Source organism: Mauremys mutica, chromosome 10, assembly GCF_020497125.1.
Source record: "Mauremys mutica isolate MM-2020 ecotype Southern chromosome 10, ASM2049712v1, whole genome shotgun sequence".
Lineage (NCBI taxonomy): Eukaryota > Metazoa > Chordata > Testudines > Geoemydidae > Mauremys > Mauremys mutica.
Genome location: NC_059081.1, coordinates 67,806,190 through 67,824,076, shown reverse-complemented (window position 1 = coordinate 67,824,076; position 17,887 = coordinate 67,806,190). Strand labels below are relative to the sequence as shown.

General features: G+C 46.4%; 1 protein-coding gene across 1 annotated transcript in view; it reads right to left on the bottom strand.

Annotated features, from left to right (window-relative positions):
- The window catches only part of ATIC (5-aminoimidazole-4-carboxamide ribonucleotide formyltransferase/IMP cyclohydrolase), a 31,515-nt gene extending 26,440 nt beyond the window's left edge, over positions 1-5,075 (bottom strand). Inside the window, exons 1-3 of the mRNA XM_045032719.1 lie at positions 4,922-5,075; positions 2,189-2,315; positions 57-133 (exon numbers count right to left, since the gene is read on the bottom strand). Of these exons, the coding sequence (XP_044888654.1) occupies positions 57-133; positions 2,189-2,315; positions 4,922-4,943 (226 nt within the window). The 5' untranslated portion in view covers positions 4,944-5,075. The remainder of the gene's footprint in view (positions 1-56; positions 134-2,188; positions 2,316-4,921) is intronic.
- Between the last annotated feature and the right edge of the window lie 12,812 nt (positions 5,076-17,887).

Here is a 17,887-nt window from a genome sequence, read left to right as displayed (position 1 = left end):
CCAGCAAGCCCCCTTGATTTCCATTTCAAAATGGTAGGACACTGGCAATAACTTACCAGCATGGACTGCGGGGTGCAGGGTTTTCACACGTCCCCCTAACATTTCAGGAAATCCGGTCAGATCGGACACATCTCTGCTCAAGGGGGAAACAAAACATTGAAATGACTGCTCAGCACTTGACAGACTGAGTGGTTCCGCAGGCTCCATATTCTCATTCATGGCCCAATCGGGTGCTATTTAAGTCAATGTGAATTTTAACACTGGCTGCAATGGGAAGAGGTTCAGACCCTAAAAACCTCCAAACTTTCAAGGGACGCCCAAGATTAGGAAGGCCAAAAATAAGACTTTGCAGCTTTGCGTGGATGAAAATCACGACTTCTCTGTCTCCAATCACTACTGAAGAGAGAGCACGATTCTCGGAAGTGGCAGGGCCCTGTATGTTCACAAGGCTGGAGCATATGGAAGGCATGATAAATGGGTTGTTAGTGTATCACACAACTCAGTTTCTTCCAGTATTGCATCCTTGTTGTGAAGGGCTGGTAGACGTTTCAGGACAGGGAGTCACGGAAACTATTCTCCGTTAAGGTTGGTATGGTTTATGGTTCCATTAAGTCTGGCATCTCTCTGACACTAGCTAGCAAAATGGCCCTGCGAGTAACCGTTGTTAGCAGAAACATGCTAGGAATGCTTAACTCTCTTCCACAATTTAACTGATTTCCTACACTTAACAAGGCATAGAGCTGTTTTTTATGTAAAACCTACATCCAACACAGCATAAAAGAAGGACACTGGTTTCCATATCTGCCCTGAACAGCACAGCAGGAGTTCCCAAAATAAATAAATGTATCTAATGGGCATCAGCTGCTTTTCCCATGAATGGAAACAAAGCATGTATTTTTTAATCAAATTAACCTGACCTGCACAGTTATTTTGTGAATGGGCTTTTATACTGAAATAACCAGCCAAGTCAACGTGACCTACAAAAAAACCCAACATTACCTCTGTCTTAAACTATTTTATCCTGGAAGATATGGACTAGATAACTCAATAAGAACTTGTACAAATGAGCTGTGAGATCAATCTTAGAAGGAACATTATATGGGAAAGCTGGCACAATCATTTTAAAGATCCAGCATTTCAGATACAGTATAATTATTCCGCTCTCAGGCAGACGTTCAAGGTATCAGCACCATTCCTCCTGGAAAATGTGGCTTTAATCCCACTGCTGTTATATTGTTCACTGTTCTTCATAGTTAGCCATAGCTAATACATTAAGAAATTATGGATTTGCTTTTCATTTCCTTCATCTTGTGACTGTTTATAATGAGAAGGAAGTGTAAATTGGGGAGGGAATGAGACTAACGTGACCATCCCTAAGTGCTGTCACCTCTAGAGAGAGGGACCAGAAACACAACCTCAGCGGAATTTTGGAGGAAGCATAAATTAATGGAGACCCCACCACAGCTTCTCTTGCCACGTTCACCCTCTTCGCAAATGACCAACAGCCAGTCAAGCCGAGCGCTTTAACGGATTTGCCATCAATACACTGGAAACTATTTATATTTGACTGAAACTGCTTTTGAACGGTAGAGTGCGGAGACCCAGAATCAAAACGTTTCCTCAACTCACAGGCTGAACTGGCTACAGACTCTGCGTGCCTCCCTTTTCAGTGGAGGAGTGCGCACGCTTTCCTGCCTGTCACACACTGAGGACACCCCAAATCATTTGCCACTTTTGAAAAGCCGGGCCATCATTTTCAGACAGACAATTTGTGGTTTTGAACAGAAATAATCTCCAAATGCCCATAAAACCCTGTAACATTTCCTACTCTCCAAGAAGGGGCAAAGACCAGTTTTCAGCTGCCAGCAGAGACTAGCATTAAGGCCTGATTTTTTAAGACAACATATTGCCTCACAGGAGAGGAACTGGGTCAGGGCAAACACCTGGATTGCAGGAACCCTCACTTCCCCATCAGTCACCACACACACTCCCTCATCAACAGTCTTTGGACTCAATCTGTTTCCAGCCAAGGAGCCAGACCTTGAATTCTGTTGCACTTCAATGGTATAGTTCCCTCCCCATCTTCGCCTCAAATCACAGCAAACTAATCAAATGATTTAACATTTTCAGATGGTTTGATATATTTTTTGTTGTGAATAACGTTGACACAGAGAGGGAGAGCTCTTACCTGACGTTCAGGCCAGCATCCCTAAGACAGTTTGCCGTTCCTCCAGAGGCAACCAAACCCAACCCAAGAGAGTTGAGGCATTTTGCAAATTCTACCAGGCCAGTCTTGTCTGAGACGCTGAATAAAGCTAGGAGAAGAGAAGAGAAGAGAGGGAACATTCTGGTAACACACAGGTGGATTTCCCCCCCCTTTACCACATTGCATAAAGTAACAGATTTGAGGCCAAATATGCAACTAACCTCACTAAACAATTTTTAAATCAAAACTAGAAATTACTCCTGTAGACAATCTGCGTGTTCAAATGCCAACAGGGTCTGCTGCCTTGCTGAGTAACTGCACAATCTAACAGTATCATTAAACATTTGCCCATACTCCTGGAAGGCTGTGAGGCTTAGTAGAAAGAGAACTGAACTGGCACTAGGTTCTACACTTCTAGCTCTGCCACTGGCCTGCTGGATGACCTTGGGCAACTCATTTTGCCTGTCTGTGCCTCAGTTTCCCCATCTGTAAAACAGGAATAATGACACTGACCCCCTTCGTAAAGCACTTTGAGATCTATGGATGAAAAGACAGGAGCTGGGTATTGTTTATTATAATAGTGTTTAGGTGAGGTTTTGGGGGTGAGATTTGAATTCATTTTAAAACTAATGATAATTATGGGGGGGAGGAACGCAAATTATGTTGACGGCTTTGAAGAGCTCAGTCAGAATATTTTTGCTAAAACACATGCTTAGCTCTAGTCATAAGGTGTTCGCCTACACAGGAAGGAAGAATAATTCCCGGCTGAAGTTTTCTGGCCTGTGTAATGCAGGAGGTAGCTGAAATAACCACAATAGTTGCCTCCTGGCATTTCAAATTAGTCTAATTTCACCTGCAAGACCAACATACAACTGCAAATTTTTTTTGTGCTCAAACTGAGTGTCCACAACTCTGAAAAATAAGGCCCTGGATATTTGCAAAAATAGCAGCTTGCTTATTTCACTTGGCTTGGGAGTAGCTAATGGAAACTTTACAAGGGAAGAAGAACAGTGTCTACGAATGGCTTTATCAAAAGGTGGCACAAGGTATCTGTAAATTCCTATCTATTATCTTAGCAGTGCAGATTAATGGCACCAACAGCCCACAGATCCAGCAGATTGATATCATTAAGCCCTGAACTTGCAAACATTTACCTCTGAGTAACTTCGTGCATAAAAAGTTACTCAGAGGTGTTTACAGGGTCAGAGACTCTCTGGACCGAGCAGGAATGGATGCAGTTGCTATTGTCCTGAGCTGTTCCGAGTTAACCAGATTTTATATTTCAAAGTGCTTTACAAGCATTAAACACGCACACTTGTCAGTATATCTTCATTTTATAATGGGTAAACTGAGGAAAAGAAAGTTTACTTGCCTAAACAAGTGCCACAGCAAATGGGTGTCAGGAATAGAAAACGCAGGCCCAGTACAAGATCTTAACCAAGGCCCTGACCAAGGGTTTGGATCAGCCCATGCAGACCCCCAGAGCACCAAAGAACTGATTGCAAAGCTGGGGCTCTTAACATTTCTAAGTCAGGACACTGGTCCCAGAAGATCAATGTGCAAGTAATGAGCGGGGAGGCAGTTTTTTATTCACTATTTTGAAGGAGCTTCTGTGTATTCATAGCTGCATCTGCTCATACTTCCAGCCAAGTAACTTCTTAAAAAACTCTTGTTCATTCTATCAGCCCTGCTGAGCCAGCGCAGCTACGGAGCGAGCTGGATTCTACTCAGCTCCAGACGTCACCCCAACTAATAACTAAGCCCATGTCCACACTTACAAGCTCACAGCAGCCCTGCTGAAAGAGCACTTGTGTAGCCATGTTACGCTGCCTTTGTGTTGCTCAGGGGTGTGAAAAAGCCCCTGAGCAACAAAAGTTTTGCCGACATAAGTGCTAGTGTGGACACGGCCTAAATGCCGTGTTAACAGTCATGGCATGGGGCTAATTCATGGTCCTGCCTTGCACTTTGTGCAGTTATTTATATCTGTGCATCTTACTAGATGACCTCCTGAGGGCTCTTCCAACCCTAATCGTCTATGATGCTATGAAATGTCACGCTCCCAAATCTAAAATGCTATTTAGAAACATTTTGCACATGCTTTACAGTCATGTGACACTGATGCAAATGACTGTGATTTGGAAACCCTGGACAATTGCAAAGGGAACCCAACCAAACCCAAACCCAAACCCAAACCCAAACCCCTGTGCTGGTCGTTTCTTACATTTCAAACAGGATTTCACTGCACCCTTGCTGGGTGAGGGGGATTTTGAGGTGGGAGAATCCAACTAATATTTTTAACGCCCAACATAAAAAATGCTCACAGGCCCCATTTCAACCTGCCCAGGGATGTTCTGAGAGCCTGTTCCAAACACCTGCTCAGAAGCGTCATGGGCTCTTCTCCCCCTCCCCCCTTTTTCCATGGCCTAGGGCACCAGCATCTCAAAGCCCTTTTGGCTGGATCGAGCGTCAGCTCCGGGTCCGAGCACTGCAACGTCCGGCCCATGCAATACAGCCCCGGATTTAACCCCCACACAGAGCCCAGTCACGCTGCGCCCCACGCAGATCACTAAGGGTTAAAGCTCCCCCCCCCTCCCCCCCAGGCCGGAGGCTGCTGCAGGAAAGGCTCAGACACTGCAGCTGCAACCGGGGGGTGGCGCTGCAAAACCCCGGGGGGTGGCGCTGCAAAACCCCGGGGCGCGCGGCGCGGGGCATTACCCAGCTGCTGCCCCGTAGCCATGCTCTGCGGCGGGCCCGATCCCGGCGGCGGCGGCTGCTGCACTTGGGGGGCGAGAGAGAGAAATGCACGTGGGGCGGCCCTAGGAAGCGCCGCGCAGGAAGTGGGGTTGCAGCTGCATGCTGGGAGCGGCTGAGCCGTCTGCAGAGACCCAGCTACGTCCCCCAAGGGCGGGGACCAGCCGACTACCACAGTCGGTGCAGTGACTGCAGAGCCACGCGCCGCCCTATGCCTGCTGCGAGCCCCCACGTGCTTCTGCATCACACAGGCAAGGCCGCTCGCCCCCCCCCGGAAAGCTGCTGCGGGGCCCCAGGCTGAGTTTGGAGCCAATTTAAGAGCCAGAATGTTGGCCGGACTGGCACTGCCTGCGTGCAAAGCAGACTTCGGATCCTAATGCCTAGTCTCAGCTAGGCAGGTTTTACCAGCAAATTGTAGATGCAAATTTTACTAGCAAAAAAACCCCAAACCAACCCACCACCGCAACAAACAGGTCTAACGTCTTACACCACTCGCTAAGGCTTTGGCAGGCAACGCTATGTTGTGTGGCAAACTCCCACCTGACAACTATGCTGGCAAAACTTCCTAGCATAGACCTGCCCTAACACAAATCCTGGGTCTTTCTCAAAAGGTCCAAAGCTGGTAGAAATTTTCCCAATTTCAATTAAAAATGTCAAAAATATTTTGAATTTCAATTAAAGGACCTGGTATAAAATAACAACATTTGTGCAAAACCTGGTTCTTGAGTAAAAGGATCTTTGCAGTTTAGTCTCAAAACAAGCATCCCTTCCCCACCCCTGCAATGTACCAGTGAGCCATGAGCAGATGTGGTTCTGGACCAGGGGTGCAGGTACTCCTGGGGGTACACAGAGGTCTTTAAGGGGGTACATCAACTCGTGCAGCTATTTGCCTAGGCCTGGTCTACACTAGGACTTTAATTCGAATTTATCAGCGTTAATTCGAACTAACCGCTCAACCGTCCACACCAGGAAGCCATTTAATTCGAACTAGAGGGCTCTTTAGTTCGAATTTGGTACTCCACCCCGGCAGGTGGAGTAACGCTAAATTCGACACGGCTAGCTCGAATTAGGCTAGGTGTGGATGCAAATCGAACTTAGTAGCTCCGGGAGCTATCCCACACTGCACCACTCTGTTGACGCTCTGGACAGCAGTCCGAGCTTGGATTCTCTGCCCAGCCACACAGGAAATGACCCGCGAAAATTTGAATTCATTTTCCTGTCTGGGCACTTTGAATCTGACGTTCTGGTTGCACATCGGGGCGAGCTCTGCAGCACCTGCAACGATGCAGAGCTCTCCAGCAGAGGAGTCCGGGCAATCTCAGAATAGAAAGAGGTCCCCAGCATGGACTGACCGGGAAGTCATGGATCTGATCGCTGTGTGGGGCGAGGAGTCTGTGCTCTCGGAGCTGCGCTCCAGCAAGCGGAACGCGAAGACCTTCGAGAAGGTCTCGAAAGCCATGAAAGAGAAAGGATACAGCCGGGATGCGATGCAGTGCCGCGTGAAAGTCAAGGACCTAAGACAAGGGTATCAAAAAGTCAGAGCGGCAAACGGACGCTCCGGAGCACAGCCCCAGACATGCCGCTTCTACGAGGCACTGCATGCCATTCTAGGTGGGTCTGCCACAACTGCCCCACCAGTGACGGTGGACTCCGAGGACGGAATAGTGTACCGGGACAGTTCCTCCTCGATGTTCGCCGATGGGGAAGCTGAGGAAGGGTCTTTTGAGGACGGCGCAGGCGACAGCGAACACACTCCCGCTTTCCCTGACAGCCAGGATCTCTTCATCACCCTCACAGAGATCCCCTACCAACCCTCCTCTGCCGTTAACCCGGACTCGGAATCAGGGGAAGGATCAGGCGGTAAGTGCTACACACGTATAAACATTTTTTTTTGTAACATTGTTATAGAAAAAATAGAAACTGTATTTACAAAATTCTAAATATTAAACTATATGAAGAGAAGGTCCACACAAATGGGGATAGAAAAATAATCCTCTAGCGACATTTCCACGAAGGTGTCACTCAGTTCCTCGCAAAGCCTCCGCATGAGGTTCGTCGGAAGAGGTGCCTTGTTGGGCGCTCCGTGGAAGCAGACTCTTCCACGCCAGGACATCCGAATATAGAGTGGAACCATTGCCTCGACTAGCATTGCTGCATATGGTCCTGGTCTGTGCAGTGCGTCCCGTAACATCCTGTCTTTCTGGGCACGAGTGACCCGCCTCAGGGTGATCTCGTTCTGCAAATACTGCATCTAAGTAGGGCAATTAGTGTAGTGTTACTATTTTTAATGGTTTACAATTAGGTTGCATAACAATGACCCTCGCCTAACAGCCACGTGCGAGAGGCCACAGAGAACAAGCATCCATTGATCGTTCCCGTGCACTGGCGGGAGGGGCTGCAAAAGGCTCATCCTTTCTGCTTTGCACATTTCCTTTAGCAGGAGAGCACAGCTAACCACTAACTGATAAGCAGTATGTACTGTAAGGCTTACCAGGACTTTGTGCAAGAGGGATGCAGCTGTCTCCTCGCTTGTGCGCTGTCCAGTGCAATGGCGCCGCCAATGAGAGCGTATTCCGAAATCTCGGACTAGTTCTGAGATCTCCTGAGACTTGGTTCCCTCTTTGGTCTTGTTAACTGAAACTGACTAGACTGTGTTTACTGTTGGCAAACATGTATGTGTTCAAGGAAATCACCTACTTTTTCACATCACACAGCTTCGGCTCTTTCCCGGACTGCCCCGGCACCCCCCTCGCAGAGGCTGGCTCAGATTAGACGCCGAAAGAAAAAGACTAGGGACGACATGTTCCAGGAACTGATGGCCTGCTCCAGAGCGGAGGCGGCAGAGCAGAGACAGTGGAGGGACACCCTGTGTCAGCAGCATCGCACACACATGGAACGGGAGGATAGGTGGCGGCAGGAAGACCAGCAGGCGACTCAAACGCTGCTTGGTCTAATGAGGGAGCAAACGGACACGCTCCGGCGCCTTGTAGATGTTCTGCAAGACCGCAGGCAGGAGGAGAGAGCCCCCTGCAGTGCATCTGCAACCGCCCTCCAACGCCAAGAAGTCCTGTCCCCCCCTCACCCAAAGTTACAAGAAGGAGGGGCGGTAGGGGCCGTGAGAACTGTCCCTGCACCGCAGCAGACCGCTAATGTTCGAGACACCTCTCGCGCTGTAAATTTGTACAAGTTCTTTCCTTACAGCATCAACCAGTCCCAACTCCAAGTTTAAACCCCCCACTGTGTACTACATTATTAAAAGCGGTTTGGTGTTACTCACTGTTTCCGTCACGTTTCTCGTGTCAGAAGACTTTATGTTGGTGTGTGTGTGTGGGGGGGATTGTAATTGCAGTGCATAGCCCACAGTACCATGGTACAGACTTGGGTGCAGGGTCAACTGCAGGGCACACACAGACTGCAGTCACTAGGCACCAGGGTCAGTCTGTGTGGTGTATGCTGCCCCGGGTCTTTCGTTGATGTGTATGCTTGTCCAGGGTCCTGGTGCCTGCCATCCCCGAATGTAAAGGCAGGCTTCCCTTCACATGCACTTCGACCGTAGCCACGATCCTCCCCGGTGCCCTGAGCCCCAAAAAGAGCCCTCATCCAGGGGCAGATACTCACCCTTCCCCCACACCCCTCACCCCTTCCAACGCCCAAACCCACAGCCCACAGCCGTCATGTAAACCCCTATCCAAAGACGGCACCCCTCGCCCCTTCCTGCAAACCCACCCATTCCTGCAACCCTCCCCCTACATGCACAACCACCGTAAACCGTCCCCCACCCCACAGACCTATGTAGGAGCAGGAGGCTGTCCGTCCTGTTTTGGACAAGCGGTCTGTACATCAGTGCACACCTTACCCAGCACAGAATGCTTACATGTTTCAACCAAGAAACAGAAATGCAACGTCAACGAAAGATTTATTATTAATTACTGTAACATTTCATTAGTTTTAAACCGTGCTTTGGAAGTGGGGGAAACTTGGAGAACCGGGTTTGTGAGCTCAGATCTAACTGGACACATACAGACACAGGCCCATGATCAGGCTCTCTTAAAATCAAGTGGACAGTCACAGGTTACCCTGCTCTGCGAGGAAACTCGCTTTCAAAGCCTCCCTGATGCACAGCGCTTCCCGCTGGGATATTCTCTCGGCACGGGTGTCTGGCTGATCGTAAACAGCAGCCAGGCGATTTGCCTCAACCTCCCAAGCGGCCAAAAAGGTCTCGCCCTTGCTCTCACATAGATTGTGGAGCACACAGCAAGCAGCAATAACTACTGGGATATTCTTTTCGCTGATGTCCGAGCGAGTCAGTAAGCTCCGCCATCTCCCCTTGAGACGTCCGAAAGCACACTCCACCACCATTCTGCACTTGCTCAGCCGGTAGTTGAAGAGTTCCTTCGCACTGTCCAAGGCGCCTGTATAGGGCTTCATGAGCCAGGGCATTAGCGGGTAGGCCGGGTCCCCGAGGATCACTGTAGGCATCTGCACATCCCCAACCGTTATTTTGTGGTCCGGGAAGAAAGTACCTGCCTGGAGTCGTCTAAACAGACCAGAGTTCCTGAACACACGCGCGTCATGAACCTTGCCCGCCCACCCGACGTTGATGTTGGTAAAACGTCCCCTATGGTCCACCACAGCTTGCAGCACCATTGAAAAGTAGCCCTTTCGGTTAATGTACTCGCTGGCCTGGTGGGCTGGTGCCAGGATAGGGATGTGAGTCCCATCTATAGCCCCACCGCAGTTTGGGAATCCCATCGCGGAGAAGCCATCTATGATGACCTGGACATTTCCGAGAGTCACTACCTTTGAGAGCAGTTGCTCAATGATTGCGTGGGCTACTTGAATGACAGCAATCCCCACGGTAGATTTGCCCACGCCAAAGTGGTTCGCTACTGACCGGTAGCTGTCTGGCGTTGCTAGTTTCCAGAGAGCAATGGCTACTCGCTTATGCACACTCAGGGCTGCTCGCATGCATGTGTCCTGGCGCTTCAGGGCAGGGGCCAGCAAGTCACACAGTTCAAGGAAAGTGCCCTTACGCATCCTGAAGTTTCGCAGCCACTCTGTGTCATCCCAGACCTGCAGCACTATGCGGTCCCACCAGTCTGTGCTTGTTTCCTGGGCCCAGAATCGCCGTTCCACACCATGAACGTGACCCATTGCCACCATGATCTCCACTGCCCGGCGTACCCTGCTTTCTGAGAGGTCTGCGCCACTCTCCTCACCGCGCTGCCGGAGCCTCCTCGCCCGGTTTCTCAGCAGCTGACTGTTGCAGAGGTGGACGATAAGGTGCGAGGAGTTGACAACGGCCATAAGTGCAGCGATGATCGCAGCGGGCTCCATGCTCGCAGTGATGTGGCGTCCGCGCTGTAACCGACCAGACAAGGGCGCGAACAGATTTCCCGCCGGCGCTTTCATGGAGGGAGGTTGTGATTGACGGTTCAATGATGACAGTTACCCAAAACCACCCTCGACACATTTTTTCACCCAGCAGGCATTGCGAGCTCTACCCAGCATTCCAATGGGCAGCGGGGACTGCGGGAACTGTGGGATAGCTTCCCACAGTGCACCGCTTCCAAAGTCGACGCTGGCCCCGTGAATGTGGACTCAGAAGTTCGAGTTTGTGTATTTAGTATGGATACACAAATTCGACTTCATAAGGTCGAATCCACAAATTCGACTTAAGTAGATTTGAAATAGTCCTGTAGTGTAGACAAGGCCCTAGTTTAACAGCAGGCTACATAGAAAGCACTACCGAAGTCAGTACAAATTAAAATTTCATACAGGCAATGACTTATACAGCTCCGAGTACTGTACACTGAAATGTAAGTACAATATTTCTATTCCAATTTATTTATTTTATAATTATATGGTAAAAATGAGAAAGTCAGCAATTTTTCAGTAACAGTGTGCTGGGACACTTTTATTTATGTTTGATTTTGTAAGCAAGTAGTTTTTAAGTGAGGTGAAACTTGGGGGTACGCAGGACAAATCAGACTCCTGAAAGGGGTACAGTAGTCTGGAAAGGTTGAGAGCAACTGAAAAATTAAACCTGTAGGAAAGATGAGGCATTTCCTCATTTTGTCCTATAGGGGACGCCAGAGAGCTTCGGTTCCTTGCAGACCACCTCAGTCTGAAGCTTAACATCCGAATATAAAATTCTGGGCATGCTGACCGAAAATGGATTAAAAAAAAATAGCCAGTTTAAAAAAAATAAGTTGACAGCTTAAATATAGCTAAAGTACAACAGCAGAGCTACAGTGAAAAATATTGTGTGCTGATGCTGGCCTATATAATAATACCGATCTCTTATATTGCACTTCTCATCAGCGGATCTCAAAGTACTTTTCAAACAGGAAGTCAGTATCATTATCATTATCTGGCTTGCGGGACAGGGGCCTGATTTAAAGGTCTGGAGGGCCTGGGATGAGAGGATAGCACCCTCTCACAGGACCCTCTCAAAGAAAACCCGAGAGGTGAGTGACAAGGCTGCCCCCACATCCTGGAGTACGTGCAGGGGGGTCTGAAGGGTGGAGAGCTGTAGGAACTTTACACTTCTCAAGCACTAAGGGGGTTGGAAAACCGCCCCCGAATTTAGAGCGGCTGAAGTGGTTCCCACCCCCCCACACTCGATCAGGAGACACACAGATTAAGCGCCGACCAGGTGTGTACCACTGGAACACGCAATGCATAGAGCACCAATCAGGGGAGGGGGCGAGGAGTTGGATTGAGGTTGCACATGCGCATAATAGAATGATTTATGTAACCATTATAATAAAAGGACGTGGAAAACCCCCGCTTGGGGCGCTCCACTGGAACAGACTGACGGACTTGGCTTCATTTATTGCAACAGAGAGCCCCTTGCGCTGACCGAGCGCTCGTGAATTCACCTACTACCCGTGCCAGCTGCCTAGGGCTCATGGGGCTCGGGCTGCAGGGCTGTGTCATTGCTGTGTAGACTTCTGGGCTTGGGCTATCAGACCCTGTGAGGTGGGAGTGTCACAGAGTTTGGGCTCCAGCCCAAACCCAGATGTCTGCACATCAATGAAACAGCCCCGCAGCCTGAGTCGACTAGCATAGGCCAGCCCTGGGTTTTTCTTTGCTGTGCAGAGAGACCCAAAATGGCCAAGATCCAGCTGTGCTGGGCCTTTGGAACAAATCATGTATGAAAAATGAAAAATTGTAGGATGCTATGCGGTTATCCAAGGACATAATTTAAATTGTATGATATTATAGTGCATTGTCTGAGAAATCATTGAGAGAGATCGCACATGTTGTTTGAGCAATAAGTTATTGTATTATTACAGAATTCGATTGTGATCATACAATTCATTCCTTTAGGCATTTGAAGAGTACCTTTGGCTTCACGGACTACTTGTACATTAGGTTAAGTGTGTACTTTGTTTGAGGGATCAAGGCCTAAGAAGCTATCAGTTGTGCGCTACAAATACACATATCGCTGTAAATATACTGTACCTATTTAATACGGTTATCTCCATAGCACTATGAAACACACAGGGCCTGATTCTCCATTGTCCGTACTTTGTGCAGTCATTTACACCAGTGCAAAGTCACTTCTGGTTTGGTAGCATTTGACATCCATATAGCAGACATTTTGCAGTAGAGTGATTGGTTGCACAAGTTAGAAGGCAAGAAACAAGACAGGCCCAACATTTATGGTGGAGAAAAACCTGTTTTCAGCTTTCCTGTACAATTACAAATACAGAATTTTCAAATCAGTAGTGAACAGTGCTGTGTACACAAATTCTTTTCTGAAATTAAAGAAACGGTTTGACAGTGTGCAGAACGCACATACAATATACTGAAAAGTAATATTTGCACTTTATGAAGGCAGTTTGAGGAGAGGTCACATAAAAAAACCACAAGTTCATAGAGTCCAAGGTCAGAATGGACCATTGCAATCATCCAGTCTAACCTTCTGTATAACACAGCCCATAGGACTGTCCCAAAATAATTGCTAGAGACAATATTTTAGAAAAGTATCCAAATCTTGATATTAAAATGGTCAGTTGTGACGGAGAATCCACCACAATCCTTGGTAAATTGTTCCAGTGGTCAACTCCCCTCACTGTTAAAATTGTATGCCTTATTTCCTGTCTCAATTTGTCTAGCTTCAACTTCCAGCCACTGGATCGTGTTATGCCTTTCTAGATTAAAGAGCCCATTATTAAATATTTGTTCCCCATGTAGATACCTAGGCCACGTTTACACTTACCTGCTGGGTCGACGCGGCGAGTTCGACTGCTCGTAGTTCGAACTATCGCGTCTGATCTAGACGCGATAGTTCGAACCCCGGAAGCGCTAGTTCGAACTCCGGTACTCCACCGCGGCAGGAGGAGTTGCCGGAGTCGACCTTCGAGCCGCGGAGTTCGCTTCCGCGGCATCTGGACGGGTAAGTAAGTCGAACTAGGGTAGTTCGAATTCAGCTACGTTATTCACGTAGCTGAATTCGCGTACCCTAGTTCGACCCCCGACCTTAGTGTAGACCAGGGCTTAGACACAATATTGCCAACCCATGATTTTATCACAAGTCTTACAACAGTTGGAATTTATTTTAAAACCCGACCTGCTAGAATCAAGAGACTGCATGAAAATTTCAGCTTTTCATTTAAAAAAAAACAAGTTTCTAGGCATCATGGTTGCCAAGAAAAGCTGGAGAACATGAAGTGAGTACAACCTAAAGGCTCAGACACTGGAAAGCAAATAAAAACAACCCCAAATTTGGGGGGGCTTCTCTCTTGATATTTGAACTCTTAGGTTACTACTGTGAGAGACAAACAGGAAATAGTAAATAGACAAAACTTTGTACGTGTATTCTCTTAGAAGCAGCTTGTGACATACAGTAATAAATCTGTTCCAAAGGGTATCTGTGGCCAAATGAAAAATACTGTTAAATAGTGCCATCATTATTATAATTTACACCTCAGAGAGAATAAACCTTCCATAAAGAGTACAAATTTAGAAAGTTGTGCTGGGCCTTTGGGACAATTAATGTATGAAAAATGAAAAACTGTGAGGTGTTATGCACGGCTTGTGACAGATATGGGAATTTCCTGCAATAATCCTGGACAAACCTTATTGAATTAAGTTAAACCAGACTGAATTAAATTTAAGTATCTTAGGAGTTCATTGTATTAAAAATGCAAATACTTATGTATTATTGTGGGGTTGTATGTAACTTCTTTAAGGAGGAGACATGGCTAATATAGACCCTAGAAAACTTCATGAGCTCCAACAAACTCTTTGAAACAATGTGCTAGACACAAAAATTAAATTACATTCCTAGGAAATACTGGGGAAGAAGGGAAGGCAATGTCTTCTTTCTGGACCCATACTTTTGAAGCTGCGTCCTGAGGAGAACCCCACTGTCACCTGGTACATGAGCACAAGAGCAGAGGCTCCAAAAGGGGTTTGAAGATTGACCTGCCAGAGCCCTTGTTGGAATTGGGGTGATTCTTGGTAAGCTTTTTAGCATGCGTGTAAATTCTTTGATTGTTTTCAGTGTTTTCTCTGTAATGCTTTTAGCCTTAGAATAAATAGGCTTGCTGAGAAAGAGCAGTATAGTAAATTAATTGTGAGTAATTACACAGTTGGTAGCCTCTCAGGAGAAAAGCAAAGCAGGCCTGCTTAGGCAGTTGGATTTGCTCATGAATTCACAGTATAGGTAGGGAACTGTTTAGCTTGGAAATACCCTGGTCCAGAGGGAGAGAGATGCATGTCTCTGACCAAGAGAAGTGATGGCTGGGAGCCAAAAGCCTATGGGTCAGGGCCTTTAGTTGGAGTATAAGAGGAAAATACAGTTGCAGTTGCCCTGAACTGCGACGTAGTTATCCAAGGATGTAAAATAAATTGTAGGATATTGTAGTGCACTATCTGAGAAACAATAAAGAGCGAGACTGTGTGTGTTGTTTGAGAAATAGGGTATATTGTACTATTACTGAACAAGTATTTGATCATGCAGCCATTCCTGTGCCATAATGCTTACGCACACAAAAGCGCAGAGGAGACACAGCATCCAAAAAAATAGTTCAAGGGACACTGTCAAAGTAAATGATGGAATTTGCTTTCCCAGCTGATCCAGCAGTTTGTTGTCTTTCAGAGCACGTTGCAAGGGCTCTGTCATTTCAGGGTTTGCCTGGTGGGGTAGCTGGAGCCGGGGCTGAGTTTGCTTCTTGTGAATTGACATTTTAGTTGATTTTATTGAGCTGACAGTTTAGCTGTGCTTTAGTCACCCATGTGGGTTTATATGGGACATGCATGTTCCGCAATTCACGACAGACATTTAAAAAATAGAAAACAAAGAAATAAGAGCAACGCCTTCCTGGGTTTTAGTTTGCTTTTTAAAATGATTAAGTACTAATTTGCTTTTTAAAATGAATACACCTCTACTCCGATATAACTCGTCCTGATATAACATGAATTCGGCTATAACGTGGTAAAGCAGTGCTCTGGGGCTGCGGAGCTGCGCACTCTGGTGGATCAAAGCAAGTTCGATATAAAGCGGTTTCACCTATAATGCGGTAAGATTTTTTGGCTCCTGAGGACAGCGTTATATCGAGGTAGAGGTGTAATTATTACTAATGGCTGCTAATACATTTTTTGGTGATGATCACAAGCTTAGGGAAAGCTGAAGTACCCCACACTCCCGCCCCTTCAGCAGGGAGAAAGGAGCTCACTACAGTTTTGCCTTGTGCTTTGAGCCACCACCAGGGGCTCATTTGGTCCAAGAATGCAAGAGAATCGTACTGAAAATTATAAGGAGAGACTAGGGTAACACAGACAGTAACAACAGGATCACAGACATCATATAAACGTGTTACTTTGTTCGTACCAAGCTCTACATCCGTGCACAGACAATCAGGCTTAATTAACTGTGCATTCTGCCGCTTTAATGAAGGAAAGTGAAGAGCAGGTCAACACTGAATAGGGATATACAAAGAACACAGTTCCAGTGTTTGCAGTTGTCAAGGCAATACCCCAGATTTCCCCTCTCAGGAGAGGGTGGAAACTAATGGCAATGCTCTTTATCTACCTTGGCTTCAAATCGCTATTGTAATGCTCAGTTTTTGTATGCAGCGCACTAACAGGATTATAGGAAAAAAAGAGGTTGATTTAATCACTTATTAATTTTGGTATGTTAAAAGGACCTCTGGGTGACCTAAATATTTTTTTTAGGTCCTTCTCAATATCTAATTGTTTTGCTAATTGTTCATGCAAATCAAAAGCAATTCAGAGACTATACCCTTTGAGTCAATTATGTTCAAAAACTCTTTTGTCTTCCTTTATTCTCTTTATGTGACTCCACTAAAAACATCACGATTCTAATAGCATCCAGACACAGATATTTTGTATAATTTAAGGAGAGCCAATATGCAACATCTGTTCCATATGAACTGTTTTTCATACTAATGGTCATTTAATCCATCAGAAAATGAGAATCCAACGTACAATTCAGGAAGAGAACTACATTTTAAAAGGTGATTGCTATTATTTGCATTACAGTAGCACCTAATGTCCTCATTCTGATATAAAGACCCCATTGTACTAACCACACACAAAAAATGGTCACTGCCCCAAACATCTTACAAGGTAAGATACCAATTCTGCAAACACTTATGCACTATCCACCGAGAAGATAGTAGTGTTATAAGGAGAAGAGCCAAGAACAAATCATGTCAAACCAACCTAATTTCCTTCTTGGACAGGGTTTTTGGCCTTGTGGGTGTGGGCGAAGCTGTAGAAGTGATGTATCTTGAATTTAGGAAGGCTTTTGAAAGGGTCCCACATGACATTCTCATGTGCTAATTAGGGAAATATGGTCTAGATTAAAGTACTATAAAGTGTGTGCAAAATTGATTGAAAGACCTCAGTCAAAGAGTAGATCTCAATGGTTCGCTGTCCAACAGGTAGGCTGAATCTAGTGGGGTCCCATAGGGGTCTGGTACTAATCAATGTTTTCATTAATGACTTGGATAATGGAGTGGAGAGTATACTGAGAAAGCCCAAGGATGACTCTAAACTGAGAGGGGTCGCTAACATTTGGCGGACAGGATTAGAATTCAAAATGGCCTTGATAAATTGGAAAACTGGTCCGAAAACAACATGATGAAATGCAATAAAGAAAAGTGCAAAGTGCTACACTTAGGAAGGAAACATCAAATGCACAACTACAAAATGAAGAACAACTGGCTAGGCAGTAATACTGCTCAAAAGGATCTGGGGGTTAGAGTGGGTAAAAAACAGAATATGAGCCAACAATGTGATGCAGTTGCAAAAAAGGCGAATATCATTCTGGGGTGTATTAACAGGAGTGTTGTTTGTAAGATCTGGGAGGTAATTGTCCCACTGATGAGGCTTCAGCTGGAGTGGTGTGTCCAGTTTTCAGCATCACACTTTAGGAAAGATGTGGATAAGCTGGAGAGAGTCCAGAGGAGAGCAACAAAAATGATGATAGGTTTAGAAAACCTGAACTATGAGGAAAGATTAAAAAGCTGGGTATGTTTAGTCTTGAGAAAAGAAGACTGAGTGAGGACCTGATAGCAGTGATCAAATATGTTAAGGGCAGTTATAAAGATGACTGTTCAGTTGTTCTCCAGGTCCATTGAAGGTAGGACAAATACTAATGGGCTTAATCTGCTGCAAGGGAGATTTAGGTTAGATATTAGGAAAAGCTTTCTAATTGTAAGGAGTTAAACTCTGGAATGAGCTTGCAAGGGAGGCTGTGGAATCTCCACTGTTGGAGGTTTTTAAGAACAGGTTGGACAAACGCCTGTCAGGGATGGTCTAGAAGGTGTACTTGGTCCTGCTTCAGTGCAGGCGGCTGTACGAGATGACCTATCGGGGTCCCTTCCAGCCCTACGTTTCTATGATTAGGGGATGGCTCACAAAAGTGAAGATAAGCATATGCTTATGTGT